Raw genomic sequence first — 27,081 nt, 5'->3', positions numbered from 1 at the left:
TATTATTTTTTTATAGTTTACGACTATAATTACTTTTTAAACGGTTTTAAAGTAAACGGACACAATTAAAGGATTCGTTTTGAGAATGGAAAATGTATTTCCTAAATTCTAGCTTGTAACTGTTTAACTGCTAACAATGTTGCTTTAATCATCTTAATTCTAGTCAACTTATGTATGTAGCAATACTCACAACAGCTTGCTGAAAAATAGAGAAGATTTCTTGTAGAATATTTTAAAAATCAATAAGTAATAATGTCATGTCGTGAAACAAATATGTTTGCTAGTAAAATCCTACAAATATTTTCATAGGCTTCGGTAAAACGAAAATTGAATACTGTAATTCTTCAATTCTTTTTATTTATCAATATTTAGTACGGATTAAATCAGATCAATGGCGTTTGACACATAAAAACATGGCTGAAAACCATGCATTGACTTACTACTGCCGTGGTTAATAAGAATTCTCAATACACCGTTGGAATGTTTGGTATCAGTCGGCGTTTGGTAAGTAGGGTCATAACATTGGCCGGGCTGGATAGATGCTGTAACTGTTGAACCGGAAACAGAATACACCTAAAGACCAAAATTGTAAAACAAGATAATGATAGTTTGAACATGTTATTTAACCAGTGTTATTGTCTTAGTACTACAATAACAGCATCTATGCTTCCTTAACAATATACCTCTGTTAAATAATAGAGATTTAGAATAATTTCAAATATAAAAAAGTAGAATAAAAAAAAATGTCATTTTATCTCAAAGTAAATTTTCAGTCAACATACCATGCAAGTAAATTGGAAAGTTGTCGATGAATCAACTGACGAGTCTCTATTATACAGAGTTACGTAGTTATAACCAGTACCAGAAGTACTTAGTACACAATGCAATTGTCCATCATCTTAAAAAAAAAGGAAACAATTATTTCAAATCACAACAATTTCCATGTATATAAGGTGCTTTCGTTCTTGTTCAGGAGTACCATATAGAAGGAAATATGCATTATTCTTTCATACAATAATTCATATTTTTTCAAATAATGCTATGGGAATAATAACTTGCTATCGTAGAATGCGGGAATCTCTGATATGAAAAATGACTGTTTTTTAACTTTCTATGACAGTAACTATTAGTAGGATATTAATTTTTCCACGACTCATTTACAATAAGAGCAAATTGCAATTTGTTTTTTATTGTAACGTAAATAATGGTTCATTATAGTTGCGCCCGCTGTGATCCGATATCAACCGTGATGAAGTCCTTATCTAAAGCAAAATGTGATTTATTCCTTTCATCGATAATTTGCGAAATGCAAAAGTAAACGATGCTCGTTACATGAAATGTGTTAAAAATATTTATTTAACCCGAACTATTGTCATGCATGACCACTGATTAGTGATATGGTTCAGTCAAAATTCGATGTTGTTGCAGCGATATGACAGGGACAGGTTGGCATATCACAAGAAAAAAATTTTTAACATCTTTTGTGTGTTTAATATCAAGGATAAAGTATTTTAAAATTCTTTCATGGTGAGTTGTTTATGAAATGTTTATGGTTAGCTGCTTCGATGGTGTAATATCTATTTTGCCAGATTTTTTTTCAATTAAAACTTAAGTCTCATAATTAACACATGGGAATCATAGAATTCAGAAGTGATAAGATGGGTTTTTGTTAGCTCTGTTTATCAATGGATTAATCATGTCACTGCTGCTTGATTCCTTGATTTTTATTAATTCTTTTTTCATTACCAAGGTTTTTAGCGATGACAAAATTAATACTATTAATGGAAGCTATTCATTCAATGAATTTGAAACTGTCCATCATGAAGACTTTTCCTTTAATTATGTGTCAGTCCCACGCTTTCTTGATATTTCTCAAAAAAAAGTGTGTGGGTTTTAATATGTTTGAAACTGTCGAAAATATTTTACAGAATGACTTGAATTTAGTGAAAAGTGATTTTCAACATGGAACCATTTACAAAACACAAAATAGAGGAGTTACAGTAACAGCGTATAAATCCACTGACGTGTTAAATGTTCACGTATCTAATATTTACACATGGCTAGACAGTTCTCTGTATTTTTGTGAAAAACTGGATTTCAATAACTCCAAGGAGGTAAGTCCTTCAACGTCTATTCCTCTTAAAAACAGTAACTCTTTGTTGTCTCAAGCATACTTGATAAATCGCTAACTAATGTAAAACTCTTAGCAATAAACCAAAATGATGAATATGCTAAAAACCAAGATGATGAATATGCAAATAAGATCAATCAAGAACTAATAAACATAACTAAGTCATCATAAGGAAAATATGGAGAAAGCTTTCAAAAGGTCCCCTTACTTCAGTTTCTTGTCAAACTGAACCTGATTTAATGGAAAGTAAGTGTCAGACAGAACCAAATTCACTGGTTTCATGCCATACACAAACACCCCAGTTCCTGCTCCAAGAAAAAAACAAGCATAAAGATGAGGGGGAAATGTCAAAAAGTGATAAAGAAGATCCTAAAATTGTCCAAAACAAGTCCACACCAAAAGAAAAAAATAGTGATAGAAAAAAGAAAGAAGAACCTTATCATTGGCTCATCTGTTCTAAAAGGGATTACCAATAAGGGGTTACGAGACACGAATGTAGTATCAAAAAGGGGAGCTCACATCAATCAACTTACAAACTACGTTGCACAAAAAGATCTGTCAAATTACAAAAACATTAATTTACAAATAGGAGGAAATGATATTGCATACCACTGCTGGATACGCACATTATTGGAAACTATGAAAGTCTCGTATATGCAATTAGAGCCTTTGGGAACAAGGATATGAACATTATAGTGTCAGGACTTCTTCCTCGAAGTGACGTGTGTGTGCATTCAGCAAACAATGAACTTCAGAATCTTTGTAGAATGCTGGATATATTATTTATTGACCAGTTAAGTACATTTTCTGATGGTGAAGACTTCCCTAAGCCAATCTATTTTTACAGAGATGGAATACATCTTAATAGGAATGGCACATCAAAATACCTTTAAGGTATAAACAACATAACAGAAATTTTAAAGAGAATGAATGTTGACTGTAGCAAATGTGGAGATCTAAACCATTCTACAGGAAGCTGCAAATTCCAAAAATGGATTAGACAGGAACAGAATTCTTGTGGTAAAATCTTATCAACAGAAACACATGCAATTAATCATTAGTCAAACTATGTGAATCTAACAAGATTAGTGATATAAAGCCAATTAGCTTAGAGAGTGACACTGTAAATAATTAAAATAATGTTAATCTTTCTACAGATGATTGTAGCATGTTAAACTTTACTGTATTTAATCCCATCCCTGAGGCCAACTTATCTATTGAAGTGTATATACATGTTTTCTCAATTTTTGCTATATTAATTGTAATTTGTTTGTATTGTATAATGAGTGACAGCAACAAGATTCAAGGGTTACATATTTCAGACAGAAAATATGTTAGTAACCCATATGGTTTTAATCAATCTAAAGGGGGCATCTCAATATGTTCTCACAATATAAACAGAGTAGAATGTAAGTTCGATGAACTAAGATACTGTTTACACTCTGAATGTTCACCTGATATAATTGGTTTCTGTGAAAAATTTTTGACAGAAGACACAACCAATGATCAATTAGATATAGTAGGTTATAACATTGAAAGAAAGGACAGGACATGTAATAAAGGTGGGGGTCATATTGTTCATATCAATGATAAACTGAATTTTTCAATGTTGAACTTTCTAGAGATAAAAATATTGAAACACTATGGCTAGAAGTAAAGCCTAAATTTAAAACAGCCTTTTTACTATGTTTTGTATATAGTCCTCCTCAGTCTCTAATATATATATAATATAATATTTAAGAAGGACATGCTACATTATCAATATTTGGCTATATTAAAGTAACAGGAAGTACCAGAAATTGATCTTTAAAGTGCATTATGGGATGCACTTGCATTTTAATCATGCAATTAAAATTTTTAAAAATGATTAACAAAGGCAATGATCAAATTAAGTTGAACTACAAAATTTCATCATTGAATTTACTAATCACTCAATTAAGTTTTAATGACTCATTAAAATTAATTATGCGATAATTTTAATGACAAGTTGAACAACAGACCCATGTTTCAATGCCTTTTCCCAATGTACGGACATGCTCCGAATTGTTATGGTCCGAAACGTCTTTGGGTCGAATTGTCCGACACAGGTAAACAAATGGTACATATAAACTACGAAACGTCGTAAAGGTTTCTTTTATTTTATATCGTTTCTTTCATTTCATTTCAATTTGTTTCGTTATTTTGTTTCTATTTTGATTTATTCAAGTCGTTTCGTTTCGATTCAATTTATATCGATTTATTTTAGTTTTGTTATCGTTTCGAAATTTTTAAGTATCCAAGAATTATGGGTAATGGTGATTACGTCATTTCCGTAATCATCTTATCCCATGCTGTAGACTACTTTAGCTATCCCTATTTTGGAAAAATCTAAGATTTAATTAGTGTTTAATCATCAAAGCTAACAAATATTTTTCGAGATTGGTTCTCAATCGCATTTACAAAGTTTACGCAAATGAAGCTGCGATAACTGAGGGGTACTAACTGCCTTGAAACCCGATGCTTTTTCGGGTCATAAGTATACAGAACGCAGTTGATAATACATTCATTAACGCCCTGTCCGGGAGCTTATTAAATAAATTAATTAATAAATATATAATCGTTTCCATCGCCTTAGCCCGCCTTCACACTTGTTACTAGAGAGTTACTATCAACATGCGATGTTTATTATATAAGCGTACTTTATATTAACTAATTCACAAGACATTATTATCATCAGCTGCATAAGAGAATGAGTTATTTTTCTTCAGCACTACACCCGACGATACATAGTATTACATGTAAGAATGCTGCAAAGATCTTACTCGTGGCTTTAGATAATTATAGTATTGATTGATTTATATTATTTCAGGACAAATGTTTAATGAATTTTGAATATGGTTGTGTATGTACAGCATTTCAAGATTTATCAACAAATACGCATCAAAGGTCAAGGAAATTTCGTACAAACTACCAATAAATATGTATATAGGCTATTGCATCATTTGTGTTTTTCTCTCCATTACGGCTTTTACATTTGCCACATTTTAAGTGCAGTCATGGTTATGAAGAAACGTCCTATAACTTAGACATAATAATAATTTTTTTCTTCAAAAGGTAGTAGAAACAAGACGTTGTACAAAAAAATACAGCACTATCAATATTAACAACAAAAACCGGAAATAACATCAGGTACTCCATAAGGGTAAGCATGTCCTGCTCCGCCTTCGAAAAAAATTCAAGCAATCATTTTCGATACAATTTGTCTTAAATAATCACATTTTGTAGCCTGCATTTCGTATATTTCTGCTTAACGGTACTGAAAATCTTATCAAAAGTGTTCATTTTGGTCTTTAAAAAATTTTGATATTAATTTTTGTTCATTGGTTTCAAATTCATTTTTAATTTGCTAGTTCACACGTGTCTTTTCTCTTGTATTCGATATCCAATAAGAGCATTAGCTGCTTCTCCGTAGATAGTCTTTACTATATTAAAGAATATAAGAATTATAGAAATTTTCAAAATGAAATGAGTGAATTGTTGCAAATCACCATAAACAGCTCTTGAATGGTATAAAATTCTCACTTACACCATATACTATCCCCCATATCCCATCCCCATCCCCATTCCACAATTAAGATTCCCCTTCCCAATAAAAAATCCCCATCCCCCAATAGAATCCCCATTGCATATTTCTCATTAGATATTTTCATTATAAAATTAAATTTTATACCTTCAGATTCTTCAACATTTAAACTGGGATTTTTAATTATCTTAGTACATTTTGTATATCAATAAATACAAAAATTTCCCATTTTTCCTATTCAAAATGCCAATCCATTATACACAATTCCCCACCGCCCCCCACCCCCCCCCGTCCCCACTCCCTATTCCCCATTCCCCCTTATACAATAGAATGGGAAGTTTCCCATTTACAAGTAATGTACCAACCTGAAAACATTTGTTTCTCTAAACAGACTGTATAGTTGTAGTTAAATATAGACCGTGTAGTACAGACATCCAGATGAGTAGAGTCACAAGATGTACCATTGTATGATAATGTTCCTATCAATGAGGATGGACATTCTATAGCAGCGTTCGCTTCTGCGCCTAAAGGTAAACAAAAATCATGTTAAAAACGGTACTGTTTTTTTGTGAAAAATGTGTTAGAGAAATATGATATCAAATTTCTTTTTGCTTGAAACATAAGCTTTACACAGCAAATATTTATACGCTGTCGGCATAAAATATCGAAAGCAGTAGCAAACATTTATCTTGATTTTGCGAGTATGAAAAGTTTGAACGATGAAATATGGTTGATGTTTTTTCTTTTTCTTTTTTTTTTTTTTTTTTTCATATTATGTATTTTACCGTTTTTGATGGCTACATTCGCTCTTTCTCCGCTTGTAGACGTGTCTGAGCATTGCGTTGAGAAATCAACGGAACTGGAGGAAAGAATAAACCTCTCATACACAGCTATATTGCCATCTAAAAATATGTCAATGGGTCACCATTTAATTATAAAATGTCTTTATAAAAATAAATTCCAAAGAAAATACGAACATAAATCGATGAATTAATACTAATCACGTGTTGTCCAGTCGATGAGAGACGTTACTCCTTGAAACATGTGTGGAGCATACAGACAAATGCAATTAATATACACAAATATGATTGCTATTTCTTTTTTGTATTTAAAATATACAGAGCCGATGAAACTGCTGATTGGCCGTTGGTCGCCCAGGGTATTCACCAATTCAGTAATCAGACTTTTCTGACCCGATCTATGCAGCAGATATAATTAACTGTTTTTATTGTATTAATACATGTACTCTCTTTAAAAAGACGCAGTAAAATTTGTTCGTTTTACTTATAATTCAGAAAGTAACACATGGCACGCAATTTCAATTTTCGATACAGTATTTTCAAACGCAACTAAGTTATCAGTTTTTGGCTAATCGGTAAGCAGAGTTTCAATCAGGTGACTTGCGTTTCCATGTAGGAGCGTCTTTAAGGTCAAAGGGTAAAAAGCGAAACTATACCGCCTGTGTCGGAAAAATGTAAGTTGAGCATGGAAATTCTCTTAAAAGCATGGAGAAGTTAGCCATAAAAAAATATGGAGAAACAATTGATTTTTGTAATCACAATAGACGCATACAACATCGATATTCCCATAGAGCTTACAATGAGCTTTACGTCGATTTAGCATTACTTTTCAGTACAAGCATTCTTAAAAAATATAGAGAGCCTGCTATCCTATGTAAATGTAATACCTGCATCAATATCTGTTGTTTCACCTGAAAAAAATGCTACATTTTATGGGCAAGAAATATTGACATCTTGAAAATTTCTTTCTGAAATGCAATTAGTAAATTTACCCAAAAACTGCTAAAATTAAATTAACCATTTTACACTACTAGTTTCATAACATATCAGTTGATTTTGTTTCTACATGACTTAGTATTTGGATTAGTTAAGAATTAGTCAAGACAACTCATGATTCTATCAATTTTATAGTCAATCATTTAACGAGAATGGATATGGTGTATCAGTCTACTCTTAATGTTCTAAATCATAAACAAGCATATTTTAGTACTAGTAGTAACAGTTTATCGGTATTGACAACGTTTGACTTGAAGAGGATGTCTGTATGGTTTCATAATCTTTGGATCATAGTATTGTTTCCTTGAAGGTATGACCCATTACAGCTAAAACGGTATTTAGCAATACCCGAGCAGATTAGTGCAAGCGAATAATGTGTGTGGATGTTTTCTCAGTTATAGAATTGTCTAGTAGATCCACTTACCAGAGCCTAAATAGAAATAGAAAGCATCTTCATTAGATGTTGACTGCTGTTCAAACTTTATGCAGACGAAAACGTTGCCGGACACAGTTGAAAATAAAGGAACGACTTCTAAAGATCTAAAAAGAAAGTAGAAATAATTAAACAGACTGCAATTCCACACTTGGCCAATCGCAAAATGGGCAACTCTAATAAAGAGATGCTACAATAGTTTGTAGTCATTACTCAGAGAAACTACGGAGAATTTGCAAAAGTATGAAAAGAACTCATCTAGAATCTTTAGTTTGTAATAAAAATGTTCTTTCTGTGTGCAGATTAAAATGACATATAATACATATATTATTATATTGATCAACATATCAGAAAAAGACATAATTTATCGGAAATGACATAAAATTGAAAGATAATTGTTTAGATATTCCTCACGTTTGTTATCCCATCATATTTATTTAATGGGCATCATATTGATGTTATTTTGTCATGTACCAAAAATTATTACAACTGTGCCTTTTAAAATGTTTTCATTTTCATAGAAAAAAGCGCTGAGAGTTATGGTAATTAAAGGTAAGTTCAGATGGGCTTGAACGTTATGATTCTTCATTTTAAATACCTATTTCTACATTAATTTAGGGATTAAAAATCCACATTGTGTATATCTAACAGTTTTAATTAGTTGTGTGTATCGGTTAGGATTTATCCTTTAACTTACTTAAAAAGAATGTATCCGTCTGTTCTATTGTCTATACAGTTCATCGTCAAAAGCTTTTCTGGTTCAGTTTTTTTATGTTTAACTCTATAGTTTTGTATTGAATCACGTGATGATGGAATTGTCCATGTTCCTTGACTGTTTGTCTTCCATGTCCCTGCTGACAATGGAATTTCACCTGCGCAAGCTGCATCTACAATGTCATAAGAAAGAGTTCCATATCTTAGATATGAATTGCGTACTCAGAGAAGAAAAGGAAGTGTATAATTTGCGTTATATCCATAATTTTGCTCACAACATGAAAACTTGGGCGGTTTAGATAGAGTTCCTACTTTAGTCCGTACTTATGTTGAAACCTTAGTGTTCAAATCCAATTAATATAACATATAATATTAACAATAATATCCTTTATTTAAACAGAATAGCATATTTAGTTCGTGGACTAGTTTACAATATGGTCCTGTATACATATATCTATTTAGTTTACAACATAAAAACTAAAATGTAACTAAAAGTAACACAATAAAATGACAAATTATTAACTTCACATAATTATTTATATATCAAATTTAATTAGTTACATATTAACATAATTTTTAATTAATATGATTTTTTGAAACTTTTAACTCTTGTATATTTCTAATAATTATTTGCATATTGTTCCATAATAAGCTACCTAATGAATGATCGTTTAAAATATTCCGTTCCGGCTCTTGGCATAAATAATATGTTATTTTCACTCTGGAACTTAAAACAGCTTCATATAGCAAATGCATTGATAAGACAGTACAACGTTCAATATATATAAAAAAAAAAAAGACATAGCTCATCAAAATGACATAAACTTGAAAAATAATTGTCCATTCGGCATTTTTGTGTACATTGTTCATTTAATTTTCATTTAATTTTAAGAGTTTATAAAAAAAATGTTCGATATGAATGTGTATTTGTGTCTTGTTTCTGTTCTTAATGGTCGATTTAAATTCTTAATAAAACGTTTGATGTCTGTAATTTATAGTTTGTATTAATTCCATGTGGATCCTGAAAATTAGAAAGATCTAATGGAAAGCCTCAATTCAAGATTATTATCAGAATATAATCGCTTTGAAACCTATGATTTGTCAACACTGTATACTACTATTCCCCATACTCAGTTAAAATCCCGACTCAAAAACATTATACATCGCTGTTACTCAAAACAAAGGACGGTACACTTAGATACAAATATGTAGTTCTTAGTATATATTCCTCATGCTTTGTAAAAATAATTCCAAATTATCATGCAAATATATCAAAGGAGATGTTTTCATAATGCTGGAATTTTTGATCGACAAACTTTAATCTTTATAGATAACGTATTATCGTTAAACAACCCTAGTGTCGAGGATTTGATATATCGCATCTACCCCAAAGAACTTGAGATAAAGGATACTATAGACACGGTTAAGTCAAACTACACTTAAAGATCGATGGTAAAGGAAAACTCTTGTTTAAACTACACGACAAACGTGATGACTTTTCATGCAGTATTATCCATTTTCCTTTCATCTGTAGCAACATCCGTTACGCACCTGAGTATGGAGTTTTCATATCACAACTCATACGTAATGCCAGAGCTTGCCGTAACTACGCAGACTAGTGTAAGTGTCCTTAGTTTTTTTAAATATCTATATTTTTGTTTATTTTGAAGAGCCCTGATGTTTATAAGTAATATTATCCTACTATATAAACCTTTTCGAAAGAACATAAGCACGTTTCAAAATGTAGATTTTACAAAAATGGCTTTTAATAAAGCAGTTTTGAAATTAACGTAGAGAGTGATGGTCACTGCTATGATTTATGATATTAGAATTACTGAAAAAGAACAATGCAAGTCGTTAAAGACAATAAGTGAATGGATAAGGCCGTTTATTTTTGCATAAAAATGCTTCAGCATAAACAGTTTATTTTCAAGAACTTACGTTCGGGATTTATTAACTCATTTCCGCATTCAGAACTCGTAAGAAATAAAAAGGCAAATTGTAAAAGAAACAACATTGAGTACTTGATTAGCTATTTGCATATTTTTTGTGTTTTTTTCGGTTTTTGTTCATTTTAAATAAATGTTTAGTTTTCATGTCGAAGCCACAGTAATTCGTCTCAGACAAGTATTTGTTCTCCACAAATGGCTACGTTAGACATAACTAAGCTTTGTGACCAATGACCAGTCCACAAATGGCTACGTTAGACATAACTAAGCTTTGTGACCAGTCCACAAATGGCTACGTTAGACCTAACTATGCTTTGTGACCAGTCCACTATTTGGCTACGTTAGACCTAACTAAGCTTTGTGACCAGTCCACTATTTGGCTACGTTAGACCTAACTAAGCTTTGTGACCAGTCCACTATTTGGTTACGTTAGACCTAACTAAGCTTTGTGACCAATGACCAGTCCACAAATGGCTACGTTAGACCATAACTAAGCTTTGTGACCAATGACCAGTCCACAAATGGCTACGTTAGACATAACTAAGCTTTGTGACCAATGACCAGTCCACAAATGGCTACGTTAGACATAACTAAGCTTTGTGACCAGTCCACTATTTGTACGTTAGACCATAACTAAGCTTTGTGACCAGTCCACTATTTGTAGACTATTTAAACCCTTTAGGTTGCCATGAATTGGGTCGTTACCAAAAACCTTTACACATTCAGTTTCATTTAAGGAAGAAGCTATCTTTAAACTTAGTATTTAGATAGATATGAAATAGAGATAAAAAAATTATTATATTTTATTCCTATTACAAAACTGACGGTATGTAATGGACAATAGCTAATGAGCTAAAGCACAATTTTTAATGGCTCTGTAAATCATTTCAGGTATCATATATATTAAGACTTCTGTGGCAGTTTAAGGTTTTATTTATTTTATTTGATATTTTATAAACCATAGTAATTGGCTGTTAGTTTTGGAAAGGCACCCCTGATTTGTACTAAAACCCAGTAATATTTTTTCAGTATGTTACCATGGCTACTGGATTTTATAACAATAATTACTAAATTACTTATAAATGAATTGAACTTCCACACACCAAGGATTTCAAAAATATGCACTTTTTATAACAAAACACTAGAAATTTCTGTGCGGACTGTCTCGAAACAGCTTTATTTCAACAAAATGAGACCAATTTTTCAGAAATGACCTAACTGTACTGTACTACCTAAGCTGTGTATATTTTTACATTGTTATTCACAATAAAGTTTTACAAATCAACAATGAAACAGCAATCAACACTGAACATACACTAACTGAAATGGACTGAACATTAACGATATTAAAGATTAAGGATCGCCTAAACCTTTCTTAATAGTTCTATGAAAACATTAACTCAATTCAATATCTTACGAATGTTTTTTTTTATATTTTTAAATGACATTTGTGTTTCTAAAATATAAATTTAATTGTACTTCTATTAATAACAAAAACATCCGGGCTTCTGTCGAGATCAAATTATTTTACAACAGATTAGAACTTTCTTCATATTTAGCAACACGATAGGTGTCTTTTAAGAAGAATAAACTGTTCCGCATTGTACCATATCAAAATGTGGAATTAAAAATTGCAAAACATGCAACATTCTTATAACCGATTCTTACTTCTCCAGTTCCATTACAAACAAAACCTTCCATACAAGAAGTCATGATGAACAAACTTAATATATGGATTAAAATGCAACTTATGTGGTTTACGCAACACAAGAAAGATTAAACAAACGAATATCCGGTCATCGTTCGGGAATTAACACCACCTAATTCCCGACAGTTGATCAACAAGATCTCGTCCCGTTCTACGTAAAAATTATCGTAGGGAAAGAGAGGAGTACTGGATAGGCATACTAGGTACTGCAATATCTTACGGATGCAATGACAACATCAAAAGTATAGGAAACCTTTCAAGCCAATATAACAATAGCATAAATGTGATGAATTTATTTGACAAAATCCAAGACGGGAAAGGAGTCATGGCCATCGCCAATATACGTCACCTAAGTTACATGACGACTCCTTAGATGGTCTCCTTCCTTTCATACAAAAACCTCTTGGACTTCATCACATTAGAACCAAACTTTATTCTATACCTCTCACTCTACTACACTCCCTTTACAAAACAAGTCTTGACACTCCTGTTTCTGACCCCACCTCATCATTATACAGACTTGTTGCCATCATTTTGGATATTGGTTTCCACAGACTCTTTAAACCAGTTTGTGTGAAAGTCAAGATGAAGAAAAACGATCATTTCTTCCACTACCGTTTGTCAAAAAAAATATAGATGCAATTAATTTGGCTAACATCCTTCATCACAAAAACGTCACCAACAAAATTCCACCATATTTTAAAGACAAATCCATACCAATTATTTCATATTCCTATACTTCACCCATTGCATCCAAAATTTTCATTTATAAAAGGCTCAGAATTTCAGAACCTCGAGATTGGGGACTTCAAGGCTAAACCACCTGACAGTTCTTGCAAAAACTCTCCATTCAAATATGGTCCTTCTGGTTACGTCGTTACGGGAGATTTACCCATCATCGAAAACGAATCTCTGCGTAATATCCTTTCTGAGGGTCCCAAGTACCGTGAACCACGCTCCATAAATTGGAATTATAACTTTAAAGTTCTTATGGATGCCGTCGAGGACTATGCGAGAAAATGGATAAAACGAGAACAAGAAGACATTGATTTTCTGTCAGAGTGGTTAAAGGCCGTGAGGTCTTTAATTTTGAAACGAATCAAAGTTTTAAGTAGGTCAATGAGTTCCAAATGTACATCAGTTTTCAAAGACCCCGATGTAGCAAAAACATTGTCTATAATACATGAAAAATATGTTGTCGTACCAGCAGACAAAACCAAAAACAACATCGTTTTTGTCTGCAACACGTTGTATATCAAATGTTTATTATCAGAAGTAGACGTAGAAAATAATAGCAGTGATAAGACCTATACTGCTACCACACTCTACAAAAGAAGAGATTGTGGACAACCATAAATCTGTGCTATGCTCGTTTGGTCTCTCTACCAAGGACGATGATTGTGATTTACCGTCTATGTACTGGACTCCTAAACTTTTAACTTCTATACTCACAACTGTTAAAGAGGGTCTGCAGTCCTACCCCAACACTTGTTACTCCCGTAGTGGTATTAATTCAATGTGGATCCTGAAAAATTCGAAAGATCTTTTCGAGACAATCATTTCAAGACTATTATCTGAATATAACAAGCATTAAAACCTATAATTTTTCAACACTGTATGCTTCTATTCCCCATACTCTGTTAAAATCCCGTCTTAAAAACATTATACATCGTTGCTTTTTTTTTCAAAAAAGATGGTACACCTAGATACAAATATATAGTTCTTTGTAGAGATTCCTCATACTCTGTAAGAAATAATTCCAAATTATCTTCCAAATATACAGAGGAGGGAATTTTTAATCGACAACATATTTGTCCAGTGTGGTGGACGTGTTTATCAACAAACGGTCGGCATTCCAATGGGAACAAATTGTGCTCCTTTACTTGCTGACCTATTCCTTCACTCTTATGAGGCTGATTTTATGGCTGAATTGATCCTAAAGAAAGAATATCGTTTGGCTAGATCCTTTAATCTCAGTTTCCGCTATATAGATGACGTATTATCTTTAAACAATCCTAAATTCGGGAAATTGATACATCACATCTACCCAAAAGAACTTGAGATAAAGGATACTACAGACACTGTAAGGTCTCATATCTTGACCTACACTTAGAAATCGATGGTAAAGGAAAACTATTTTCATTCAGAATTGTCAACTTTCCTTTCATCTGTGGAAATATCCCTGCAGCACCTGCGTATGGAAGGTTCGTATCACAACTCATACGTTATGCCAGAGCTTGCCGAAACTACGCAGACTTTTTGTATCGCGCTAGAACTCTAACAAATAGGCTTCTGGAACAGGGTTATGTTGCTACAAGATTGAAGTCATCACTACAGAAGTTTTATGGTCGTCACCATGAACTCGTGGATCGTTATAGTGTATCCATCTGCGTCATGAAAACTGATTTATTCAACTGGTCATAGTTTTCCTTTCCTCGTTTGTCTACCCCGGACTTGACTTTTTATGAGCAACTCAGCGGTTTCTAGAAAAGCAGAGGACGGTTACCATACCGGTGCACCTGGTCCATGCTCCCAGCTTTTATTGGAGTCCGAGTCGCTCATTTGCTTTGGTTACTTTGTATGTATGATTTTAGTTACTTTATGTTATTTGTTGTGTATGTTGCGATCAACATAAGTACAACTTGGTGTTTAGCTGGGTTCGTACTGCTCGGTTATAGTATAAGCTAGACATGTATACACTTTGTTTATTTATTTCTTTTAGACCTGTAGATACTTTTCCGTGCTTATAACACTGAATTCACCAAGACTTCTTATATCAATAATTTTGTTTACCTTTTGTATTTCATTTGCTCATTTGCTCGATCGTAATAATCATGTCGCTCAACCAGGGTTTAGTTCAATTAAAAGTTAGATGGTACGAAAAATTGAAAGATCACATTTTCTTTTAAAGAACACGATAGCATAGAAGTCATTGTCTTGTATCGGGTCCACATGTAACCTTGTGAAACTAAATTGTGTATTTTAGGGGTAAAATCAGTTTTTCTTAACTTATTAGTGACTTCAAAATGTCTGCTAGAATTCAAATAACCAATTAACGTAAGTTGAAGTCATGTTTACTCAAATACAAAATTACATACTAAATACACGTATATAGTCATTTAAAGAACAATTAAAAAGACAAGATTTTCTCAATCAAAATCACAATTAAGCAAACTATTATATTTGACCTACTCTCAAAATGTACAGGTGTCTTACACTTTTGTAAAAATAGATTGAAGAGGATTAGCTTGAGTTCATGGCTGTCTATTGTACGTGAGTTAAATCCAATAAAAGTCTAGCAATCAAAATTCAGCTTCCCGATACGAGTGTTTAAGAGGTCACAACTGACGAGTTTCTTTGACAATTTTAGGCACTGACTTTAAAGGCAAGGACAAGAGAATAGAAACAACATATATTACAAATACCTATCTAGAAAAAGTTGACATTTCTGTTAAGTAGACGATTAACATGTTTAATGGACTATTGCTTTGTATTCATCTTACCCTATAGAATCTTAACATCTTAACTTATGTTATTTTGCAGACATTGTTTAGGTATTCAAAATACAACTTCAAAATCAGACATATTAACTTCAATCAGTTGTTTGCTTTTGTCTAAATGATTGTCATGATGGTCCGTGCAAGAGTAATCAAGGAAACCAAGGTTCTAGTTGTGATCAAAAGAATGTAATCCAGGGACAAAGACCAGACATGAAAAACAGACATGCACAACAAAGAACATAAAGCAACTAAAATCATACATACAAAGTAACAAAAGCAAATGAGCAACTCGGAGTCCACAAAAAGCTAGGAGCATGGACCAGGTGTACCTGTACGGTAAGCGTCCTCCGTTTTTCTAGAAACAACCCGCCGAGTTGCTCATAAACTGTCAAGTCCGAGGTAGTCGGAAGGGGAAAGGAAAAAATATGACCCGTTGAACACATCAGTTTTCATGGCGCAGATGGATACACCGTAACCCTCCACCAGTTCATGATGACGACCATAAACCTTCTGTAGTGATGATTTCAATCACAACAATATCATCAGTGTGGTTGATTACTGCAAGGAGTATCAAACTCAATAAAGCATGATACAAAACTATAGCTAAGAGCCAACTTAAATTTCCAATACCACGGTCATTTTCAGGAGTTTCATAGGGGCAAGGTTTATTTCTATAATATTCTTGGCAAATTCTTGCATTAATGTTATTGGTGTCTAGAAAAGAATACCTCGTATGATGTATAAATAACTTGGAAGATCTAAACCCTAAATTACATATAGAGGTGAACGGTTGCTAAAATTTTGTTTAAGGCATGAAAACATGTACATTACTATGAATACAACTTCATAAGATTTAATAGTGAATTAAAATAGTGAGAAAATAACACATAAAAAATCATCATATTGTCAAATAGGTCAAATAGAAATTAAATGTTTTCAATCAGATTTGTTTTATGAAAAGATAATGTGTGTGAGTGATAAACATATGTTTTCATCTACTGTATATACTCAAAAACGTGTGTTTACCTTATGGCTCATAAACATGTGCTTCAAATACATTTATTGCAAATGACAAAACATCATTCAAATTTCCTGTGTAGAGAGGTGCCTTTTTCCATAAAAAAGTAAAGGTAAAACATCACTAATTGATATCACTACAAATATGTTGTTTTTTATTTGTTTGTTTGTTGGTGTTTTGTTTGTTTTTGTTTTGTTTGTTTTTTTTTATGTATATCATTTTATTTTGTTTTGTTTTGTTTTTTGTGCATTTGTATAGTATACAGATATACGGTTTAAATTCGTTATCTCACCTATAATGATCACGCGCCCTTTCCTTGTGAGCTTGGACTAAATATTTTGTGATTTTGTGTTTTTCTTGTCAATATACAAATCGCTTTTTTCCACAAATTTCTCCCTTTCAGACACGTTGATATTCTCAAGTCTTTAATTGTAATTCGTGTATTTTAACTGATTTGGAAATGACCATAAGATTGAAAGAGTAATCAAGGGAACCAAAGTTGTAGCAGTAATCAAAAGAATGTAATCCAAAGACCAGACAAGGAAAATAGACATACACAACAAAGAACATAACTTAACTAAATTCATACATACAAAGTAACAAAAACAAATGAGCAACTCGGACTACACTAAACACTTCTTTTGGTATTTCATTTGCTCAGAAAAACCTCGATTGTCATGTCGGCAATCAGGAATTTAAAGCAGTTGAATTATAAGTTAAATGGTACAAAAAGAATTCATTTAAAGATCTAATTTGTCACTTGAAGACAAATAGAAGTCATTGCCTTGTACTGAGCCCACATATTTAGAACTTCTTGTGTAACTGAATTTTCCATTTGAGAAAAATCAGTTTCTTTTTTGACTTATAAGTGACGTCAAAATGTCTGCAAGTATTCTAAAACGAATTCAGTGAAGTTCAAATCGTGTTTTGCGTTTGCAAAGAATTACATAATAATTACACATTTAAAAATATTTCTATTGACAAACGATTAATAAGACTGGCTTTTCTCAATTCATTGCATGATTTGGTAAGCCCTTGTACGATATTGTCAGCGATAATGACCCACTTTAAAATTGTACAGGTGTCTCACAGTTTTGTTAAAGAAAAGATTGAAGTAGGATGAGAACGAGGACGGCAGATACTTCCTAAAATAAAAAAGCCAAATCCTTGTTCTACTCACTTGCAAGGGGAGATTAATGATTGCTTAAATCCCATGGGTTTCTTTTTAAGATATTTCAAGAACCAGAGAATGAGTTTCAAAAGGGTACATAGTATTTGTAGATTCTGATGTGGTAGCAAGTCGTACAAGGCATGCTAAATGCGCGTCTAATATTTGAAATAATAAAGGGGTACCTTCAGTTTATAAGAAATTCGGACCTGAAAACACCTTTGTCAAATCTATATGGATTGTGCATCATATTCAATAGAATGTGTTTACTTTGCCTGGAAAATCTGGTTTGCTATTTATCCATCCATAACATGTCAATAATAGTGCGAAAAGGAGTGATACGCCTAAATTATGCTGAATTAGGGAAAACATTTGGTTTCATTACATTTTCTTTGCAGAAGATTTTGGCCACATCCCTCAACAACTTAAATATTCCAACCATAAAAGCCTATTGTATCAAGACAACTTTTGACTAAAACATCGTTTGTTGAAGCATGTGTGTATATGTCCTGATCGAACAATTACCTGTCAGCCTCCTAATGTTGTAAGGAATTTATGCATGTTGCATAAAAACTTTATTTTTTTCGTCAATGTCGTAATCGTTTCATTAAAAAAAAAATATGTCAACGAATATTTTTTTGTGAAAAGGCTAAAACTTTCGGTAAGAGTAATCAAGGTTATAGTGGTAATCAAAAGATTGAATGTAATCCAGGGACAAAGACCAGACATGGAAAACAGACATACACAACAAATAACATAGAGTAACTAAAATCATACATACAAAGTAACAAAAGCAAATAAGCAACTCAGACTCCAATAAAAACTGGGACCATGGACTAGGTGCACCGGTAGGGTAAGTGTCCTCTGCTTTTCTAGAAACATCCGCCGAGTTGCTCATAAAAAGTCAAGTCCGAGGTGGTCGGAAGGAGAAAGGAAAAACTATGACACGTTGAACTAATCAGTTTTCATGGTGCAGATGGATACACCGTAACAATCCACGAGTTCATGATGATGACCATAAACCGGGTAGACAAACGAGGAAAGAAAACTAAAAAAAGGTAAAATATAGGATCGGAAACTAACCGAATAAACCACTAACGAACAACTAACCCAAAATACACCCTATTAGAGGCGTATATATTACCACTTTATAGGCTTTGTTAATTTTTAGACAATAACTTTGAAGATAGAAGACAATAGAATTGCTTTCTTTTAGAATAGAAACAAAGCAATACTTTGTAAATACTTGTTATAGGAAATGTGGATTTATTACATCGAAAATCTTGTAAAATTGAGTTTGCATATTAAATATATGCTACTTTGCATTAGTTATATCTCTTTTTTTTCATACATTTTTGTCTACGGAGACGTTATATACATGTATATCTAATACAACTTCTAAATTAGAAGGGTGCACTTCATACATGTCTTTGCTTTTGTCTGAATAATTTTCAGTCCAGCAGAGTCGTACAGAATTGTGAGATTACGGAAAGAAGCTTCAACAATATCTTGATACCTAATTTAGCTAGGTATCAAACCTAAAATTCAACGTCACCGGACATGTTCTGGGGTTTTATAGGGGTATGGTTATATATTTATTGCATTATTGGCACATTCTTACATTACAGAATCAATCCTTTTTTATAAACAAATCTTGATAATTGTGACTAAAAAATCATTGATAACACTTCACTGTAGAGGGATGGGCTTAGATGAATAATTATGTCAATTTTTTCCAAATCAAGAAGAGTACACAGGAAATTTTGAAACGTTTTTTTTTAATATGTTTTGTTATACATGAACATATGTTTTGGAACGAACTAATTAAATAATGAAATACATTTAGATAAGTATCATATTGAAATTGAGCGTCTTCTATTCAACTTTTTGTATGAAAAAAAGTCTAGTTTTTGTTTTTTTCAATATAGGAGTTTTGTGTGATACATTTGCGCAAGCCAAAGCATGTAAAACATTTTAAAACACAATTTGGAGTTTTCCTGAGTAGATGTTTCTATTTACCAATTACCTCAAAAGAGTAAAACTACCACGACACTTATCGGTGTATGATATTGAACTGTTATGTTAGTTGAAATTAACAAAATATAAACTAATTATATATTATTAATTCCCATACTATTATTTAAAAAAACAGGCGTAGAACTTTTTTTTTTTTTCGTAGAACTAATAATCCCTTTCGGATTAACTACGTTTAACACTGTTTATTGTGATGATGAAATTTTAAGATAAATGAGCAGTGTTTATTTATGTATAAAAAGTATATTACAGCTGAAAATAATCTGTGCAAAAGATATCGGTTTGTACATGTACCAAGTAAATTGAAGCCGTTAGTTGAAATTTAGTGTATATAACTTCACACGTTCAAAGGGACATTATCGTATAGAATCAGTCTTTAGTAAGCCTTTATATTTGTTGTCAATAATTCAAAAAGAAAATTGCACGATAAGAGACATATACATGGCTGAATATAATTTTGTTGTCCTAGTTAAATATCAAAAAGGGGAGATGACGTCAGAATGAAAGTACTATTCAAAACAAACATCAAGCAGACACTAATTTTGTAATTTCTTGAAAAAAATTTAACGAATATTTTCCTAATCGCCGTTCACGTGTTTATGCTTTATCTATCAAATTTGCAAACCTGCTATTGTTTATAAGAAAGTGGTGGTGGACTTAAGAAAATTTCCTATAGTCATACAAAGGTTGCAGGTCCATTTGTTCATTATTTGTTTATATGATAAAGGGAGAAAAGGATGCATTTTTTTTTTTTTTGATTTAAGATTATTAGGAGAAAAAAAGTAACTATTACATTACAAACTTAAACGTTCAAAAATATCTTTGATTTTTCAACTTAATTGAGAGAAAGCAAAACAGAAAATATGTGACAAAAACGGCTCGGAATGTTGCCATTTACATTTTGTTGTCAACTCGCGTGTCAGTTTATATCTGAGAGACTAAACAGATATGCAATAAAACTGGACAATTAAAATGGTTTAAACATATGCAAAAATAAGGGTAAATAATCAATGAGAACATCAATAAATGTCGATATAGACAGGATCTAATAATCTCCTGCATTGCACAGGGGTTTACTCATTTCTACATTGTAATTTGTCTGATAAATTGTCTGATTCATTTCATACTCTTCATTAACGGATTTTGTTTTGAATTACACGAGTTGTCTTGTCTAAATTTTTTTCAGTTTGTTTGTGTGTTTATTTTATTCTGATATGTTTGCGTTTGTCAATGTTTTTTGTCGTATAATTTTTATCAAATTGTTTGTTTGTATTATTTATGTTTGTTTGCATTTGCCTTACCTTATTGTTGTTGCTGAGTGGTGTTCGTGTTGATAGGAGTTTTGTTTTGTTTTTGTTTTTGTTTTTTTGTTTTTTTTTGGGAGTGGGGGTTATGCTATTGTTGTTGTTAGTGGTGTTAGAGGATTGTTGTTGTTGTTATTTTTTTTATGTCTTATCTTTGCTTTATCGTTTGATTTTTTTTTTTTGTATGCTTGGTTTTGTTTGGGGTTTTTTTTTTTAATTTTTCTTTTTTTTTGGGGGGGCGGGGGGGCTTGTTGGTTTTTTTGGGTTCGTATTGATATAGTCAAGATAAGTCATCTGACTTTAGACGGTTTATAAATATGCGGTTTGCATTCGTTATCTCACCTACATGTATAATGTTCACACGTATTTCTCTATGGGCTTAGACTATGTATTAATAGTCTCTTTATTGTTGTCGTTTGGGGTCAAATGATTTGTTGTATTATTTTATATAGAGTATAACGATGAAGCCACTTTCTACTTAACATAAATACATACCGTTTTCCTCTGTGACATTTGTGTGATGTACTTTTTTGTTTTTATTGTCTTTTCCAAATAAGAATAAATTAGCAATATATCATTTATGATGAAATATGGTGCCTATGCACACTTTATATGTACTAGTATCAAAACAAAGGAGGAAGTCCTGAGGGGAAGTAAGAGGAAGTCCTAAGGAGAAGTAAGAGGAAGTCCTAAGGAGAAGTAAGAGAAAGTCCTAAGGAGAAGTAAGAGGAAGTCCTGAGGGGAAGTAAAAGAAAGTCCTAAGGAGAAGTAAGAGGAAGTCTTGAGGGGAAGTAAAAGAAAGTTCTAAGGAGAAGTAAGAGGAAGTCATGAGGAGAAGTAAGAGGAAGTCCATGAGATAATTATTCTACAAGGCAGATTCTAACATTACAACAAGATGGCACTTTTAAGATTCAATAGGAAATAGAACACATACTAATCAATATAACAATCGTGTCTTTACAAATAAATAGACAATTACATATACGAAATAACTATCGAATCATGGTAAACCATTAATGTATGGTTTGTGGCTCTGGTGACCGATGGTCGTAAAAGAGTGTCCTCTGTCTGTTTGCAATTCGTTTTTACATTTTTTGCGTTTCCGGTTTCCTAATTAGCGATTAACAATTATAGTAGGTAATCAGTTCGATATAGTAGAGAATCAGTTCCAGTTCATAATTAAGATAACTAATTTCGTTCGTAGGGCGTTCAATGAACGTTGACCTGTGGCAATAAATTTATCAAGCAATTTTCAAATCTTTGTGACTGCGCATGGAAATATGTGATGTGTTGGAAATTTAATACCAAAACTGGTTTCATTTAACGTTAATACATACCTGCGTATTGTAATCCAAGAAAGATGAATGCCACAACAATATTCCAGCTCATAACGAAACTGTCCGATACAAAAATCCAAATACAATCATAAAACTTGTTTCCGAAAATTTAGAACGGTATTGAAACTTGTAAATTTAGGAAAATCACATGCTGAATCTAATGGCAGTATTTAGTAAAATCCAATAAAATGTGTTTATTTATTAATAATTTCTTTTCATAATTCCACTTTTTACCAACTTAAATTCACAATTTTAAATACCAGATGTTTTACCGTATGCCATTGTTACAGGGACGCCAACAGAATGTTTTACCGATCAATATAGTATACGTACAAATAATATGAAGAATCATTTAACTACATTGAAAGGCAAGTTCGTTTTCGGTAATCATTCAAAGCAAAGGCCGATTCTTCGTCTCAATGAGTTCAATAGTATTTAATTGAAAACGACTGAAAGATGAAAGTCAAAGATGAATACTATTTATTTTTGTCAAACAAATACGTTTTATAATGCGTGTTATTCAGCTCTTTGTTGTCAAACGAATGCTTGTTTGTATTTAAGTAAGTGCCTGATTATAAAATTTAAAAGATGCCTTTTAAAATAAACATGAAATGATAGAATCTTTTCATCGTCAACACAATGCTTTCATCGAGAGAGAAATTATGTTCTTGCTTATATAGAGCATGGTTAGAATGGCAACCATAGAAAGCAAAGTTATGTAAATAACAGTTTACAGCTACTGATTCTTTTTTTCCATTTTTATCGTCGTTTTATCGACTTAGTCGTCAGTCTTTTTTTAACAGTATCGCATAATACGCCAACAATATAGCCATACAATTATGAATATTAACAATGCTTAAACTTGGGATTTGTATTTAACAAGTGTTGCACTGTTATACAATAAATTTTATTACTGGTCAGTGCAGCGGACTTTCTTTAATGGAAATATTCAGACAATAATATGATTTTAAACAGTAGTTACCCTCCCCCCTCAATTTCCCTTCTCTCAAACGGGAAATATAAAAATGGTAGGAAATCGATGTTGTGACTGAAATACGTTTGATTCTATCATAATAATTGTTGCAATTAATTACTATATCATTTATTAATTATTCTTTATTCGTTTACATTAACATTTCCGTATCGTACTACAGTTTATAACATCCGTAAATTGTGGCCAAGGGGAGGAAACTCGGTATTTTCGAAAATTCATTTTATAGTCATATCTAACAACATTGATTTCTAAATCAAATGAAGTGTAAATCCGATAAAACGTTAATTTACTTAAAACTTCTCAAGTTTGTTTGTCTAAGAAATTAGGTATAGATTTTTTGTATGCGTGTGTCACTGCTAACCAATAGTCCTTATGTTTCCATGAATTTGTTTAGATCTTTTGTTTGACTCAGAAAGAGTTTGAAACCTTCGGGTACAAATAGAAGTTTTGACAAATAAAGAAACTTAATTGTCTCCTGATTGGTTCGGGAATAGTTGCTGATTTTAAAGATAAGTTATAACAATGAAAAGATTTAGCATACCGATTAATGGAGTTCATAAGTTATTGAAGAAAAAAATTCAGGTCTATAATTCTTTTAAAAAAATATACAAAGAAATGCATCAGTTGTGAGTTTTATCGCAAGGAATGTTAAAGTCCTCCCTTTTTTATCAAGATAATTTGTCCAAAAGAATAATGTGCAGTTTTAAAATACTCGGAGTGTGGATCCAGATATTTTGGTTCCAGGCAAATATTTGCTCATTTATGCCCAAAATTTTCAAAAATTTAACATTTTTTTCCAAAAAATTCATTTTTTCTCCAGGGGAGTCCAACCTGCTGTACAAACCCGTCCAACCTGCGGTACAACCCCGTCCAACCTGCAGTACAACCCCGTCCAACCTGCGGTACACTCCTCTCCAACCTGCGGTACAACCCCTTCCAACCTGCGGTACACTCCCCTCCAACCTGCAGTACAACCCCGTCCAACCTGCGGTACACTCCCCTCCAACCTGCGGTACACTCCCGTCCAACCTGCAGTGCAACCCCGTCCAACCTGCAGTACAACCCCGTCCAACCTGCGGTACACTCCCGTCCAACCTGCAGTACACTCCCCTCCAACCTGCAGTACAACCCCGTCCAACCTACAGTACACTCCCCTCCAACCTACAGTACAACCCCGTCCAACCTGCAGTACAACCCCGTCCAACCTCCTGGTTCTGCTTCTGTACTTATGCTTGGAAAATTACCACGGATTTAACCACTTGCTGATTAAATTCAAGCGCCGTATACATACATCAAAAAGGCTTTGGATAATGGGCTTTAAACATGTACAATCACTGTTATGTTTGCTCCTTGGAGTAAAAATTCATCATTTGACAAAAATATGGACTTCTTGACCCCTTGTACTACTTAATTGGTTATATATAATTTTGCTTTAGTAAATTGAGTTCTCCTACGTTTCTCACCACCAGACCAACTGGGCTTAACAAAATACAGTATTATTAATTTACATTCCATATCAAAGTACATGAACATGCACATATAGTTCTTTTCTTCTTAAGTCAATACAGACACATAATTGTTCTACTGTTTTCTCTTTTCTTTTTAAAGATCTATAAGTATAGCAAACATTCAGACGTTTTGTTTTAATATTTAGGTTTGACGTTTTGTCTTTTTCTGCCTGTGTTTACATGGTTTTAGGTACATTAGTGGTAATTGTAGGTTTAATGGGTTATTAAAGGTCAAACAGAAATGCTACAACAATAAGTTCGATTTCCTTTGACACATTGCTTGTTCAGAAAAACCAGCATTGTTACGTGTTGACATTGGTTTTTAGTCTACAACGGAATGGAAACAAATTAGACAGTCATGATTATAGTTTCTCCTGTATTTTAAAACTTCTCAAAGTGAGAAATAAAATGATTTATCAAAATGGTAAAACAGTGTTAAGTGCATTTGCTTTGAATATTCCAGAATATTTAGAATAACAGAGACGATTATATTGATTTTTTTAAGGCTCCCTGCTGGAGTGCTGCGTCCATGTTAGCCATTTATAGGTACCTACTTTTGATCTGTTTAAAACAAGCTGCCTGTACAGATATTCTGCTGAGACGATAATGTTATACTTTTTATAATGATGATTCCTCGTTAGTTCATTAATTTGCCTGTTGAGAGTGAAATAAAAAATGAAAAATGCCTACACTCAAAAATCAATTATCATTGAAAAGGAAAGGACATCAACAACAAACATCAAACCGAAAGAGAAGTTAGAAAAAAATAGTGAGTGAGCCATAATTCAACAAATCAGTTGTATATATTAGGTAATCCACCTACTGAACAGTCTACAGCATGTCTTAGTCTACAGAAGAAACAAATTGGGTGTTTGTAATAGACGTAAAAATACTACCAACAATACAACAAAAGACCTTTTTAGTGGCGAACCCGTGTGGTTTAGGGGGTGAGAACCCCATTTCTGATGGAAAATTTTGGTTAAATGTGTGTCAAATTTTAGGAAAAAATGAGCATATGGTAGCCTGGAACCCCTTTTTACCAATTTTTGGATCGGACTTTCTACTTTCATAGATTTTTGGATCAGTCCTTATTGAACCTTAATCATTCATTGTGATTATTTTTTATTTGATTGCAGTAGAAGGTCGAGTATATAAAGTCAACAATTGTCCACAGGGTTGATAGACTTCAAAAGTGAAAAATCAAGTCATATAAAATTAGTGCTTCAAACATATAAAGTACACATATTGAGATTGTGAGTTTGGATATTTCATCACCCTAACATGTTGATTATCATTGATATACAGAAGGTATCAATATAGCTGTATGGAGTAAATAAATCTGGCATTAAAATGTACATAACAAAATATTTCTTCACAGAAGGATCATTTCATATGCAATGAAAAAGAACCTACGGAATTTTTCCACTAAAAGAAAGATAAATAATGTACTCAATAAAGATAAGGGTTTTATAGAAATTCATTTGAAAAAAAGTATTACAAAACTGATGATGCGAGTAAATTCAGCCATATCAATGACCTGAAGTCTGTCAGATAAATAAGAACCATATAACCGTTTCTTATTTTACTTCCACTGCCTACGTATGTTTCTTTTATTCAGATTTGTTCTTAACTTTCTGCATGAGAGTGTGTCACATTTACTTACATTCTGATATTATTTTCAGTCTCTGTAAGAATCAGGCAGCGTGTTCAACGTGTATGATTTATTTATTGTACTATCATAATCGATAACAAAAGACAAGATTTTCTATATCATTTTGGTAAAATGAATTATAATTTTACTGTTAGCAAATGCAAACCTCAAGGGCAGACAACTCTTTCGAAAATCTTTATATGAAAATTTCCAAACATTCAGTGCTGCAGACGTTCATAATAAAGAAGATTTCTTTGAGTGAAATCATATTGCC

The 27,081-nt window shown here is 32.5% G+C and overlaps 1 protein-coding gene across 1 annotated transcript; it reads right to left on the bottom strand.

The window, feature by feature from the left end:
- Positions 1 to 101: 101 nt before the first annotated feature.
- LOC148604073 (uncharacterized) lies at positions 102 to 25,796 on the bottom strand. Its single transcript, XM_088550043.1, has 9 exons — positions 22,655 to 25,796; positions 8,620 to 8,809; positions 7,914 to 8,029; positions 7,381 to 7,404; positions 6,479 to 6,595; positions 6,059 to 6,217; positions 783 to 898; positions 441 to 573; positions 102 to 199 (listed from the first exon to the last, which is right to left on the bottom strand). Exons 1-9 carry the CDS (start codon positions 22,704 to 22,706, stop codon positions 102 to 104), a joined length of 1,005 nt encoding a protein of 334 aa, XP_088406169.1. The 5' UTR covers positions 22,707 to 25,796.
- Positions 25,797 to 27,081: the final 1,285 nt, after the last annotated feature.

Source organism: Perna viridis, chromosome 10 (genome assembly GCF_037379345.1).
Source record: "Perna viridis isolate PV_CMFRI_1.1 ecotype Kerala chromosome 10, ASM3737934v1, whole genome shotgun sequence".
NCBI lineage: Eukaryota > Metazoa > Mollusca > Bivalvia > Mytilida > Mytilidae > Perna > Perna viridis.
This window is presented reverse-complemented; position numbering and strand designations above follow the sequence as displayed.

Coding starts and splice junctions, on each gene's coding strand:
- LOC148604073 (XM_088550043.1), bottom strand. CDS start 22,706: ATGAGCTGGAATATTGTTGTGGCATTCATCTTTCTTGGATTACAATAC. Junction 7,405..7,913: donor CTATTTCTATTTAGGCTCTG/GTAAGTGGATCT, acceptor CATTTTTTTCAG/GTGAAACAACAGATATTGAT. Junction 200..440: donor TCTTATTAACCACGGCAGTA/GTAAGTCAATGC, acceptor TCTATTTTTCAG/CAAGCTGTTGTGAGTATTGC.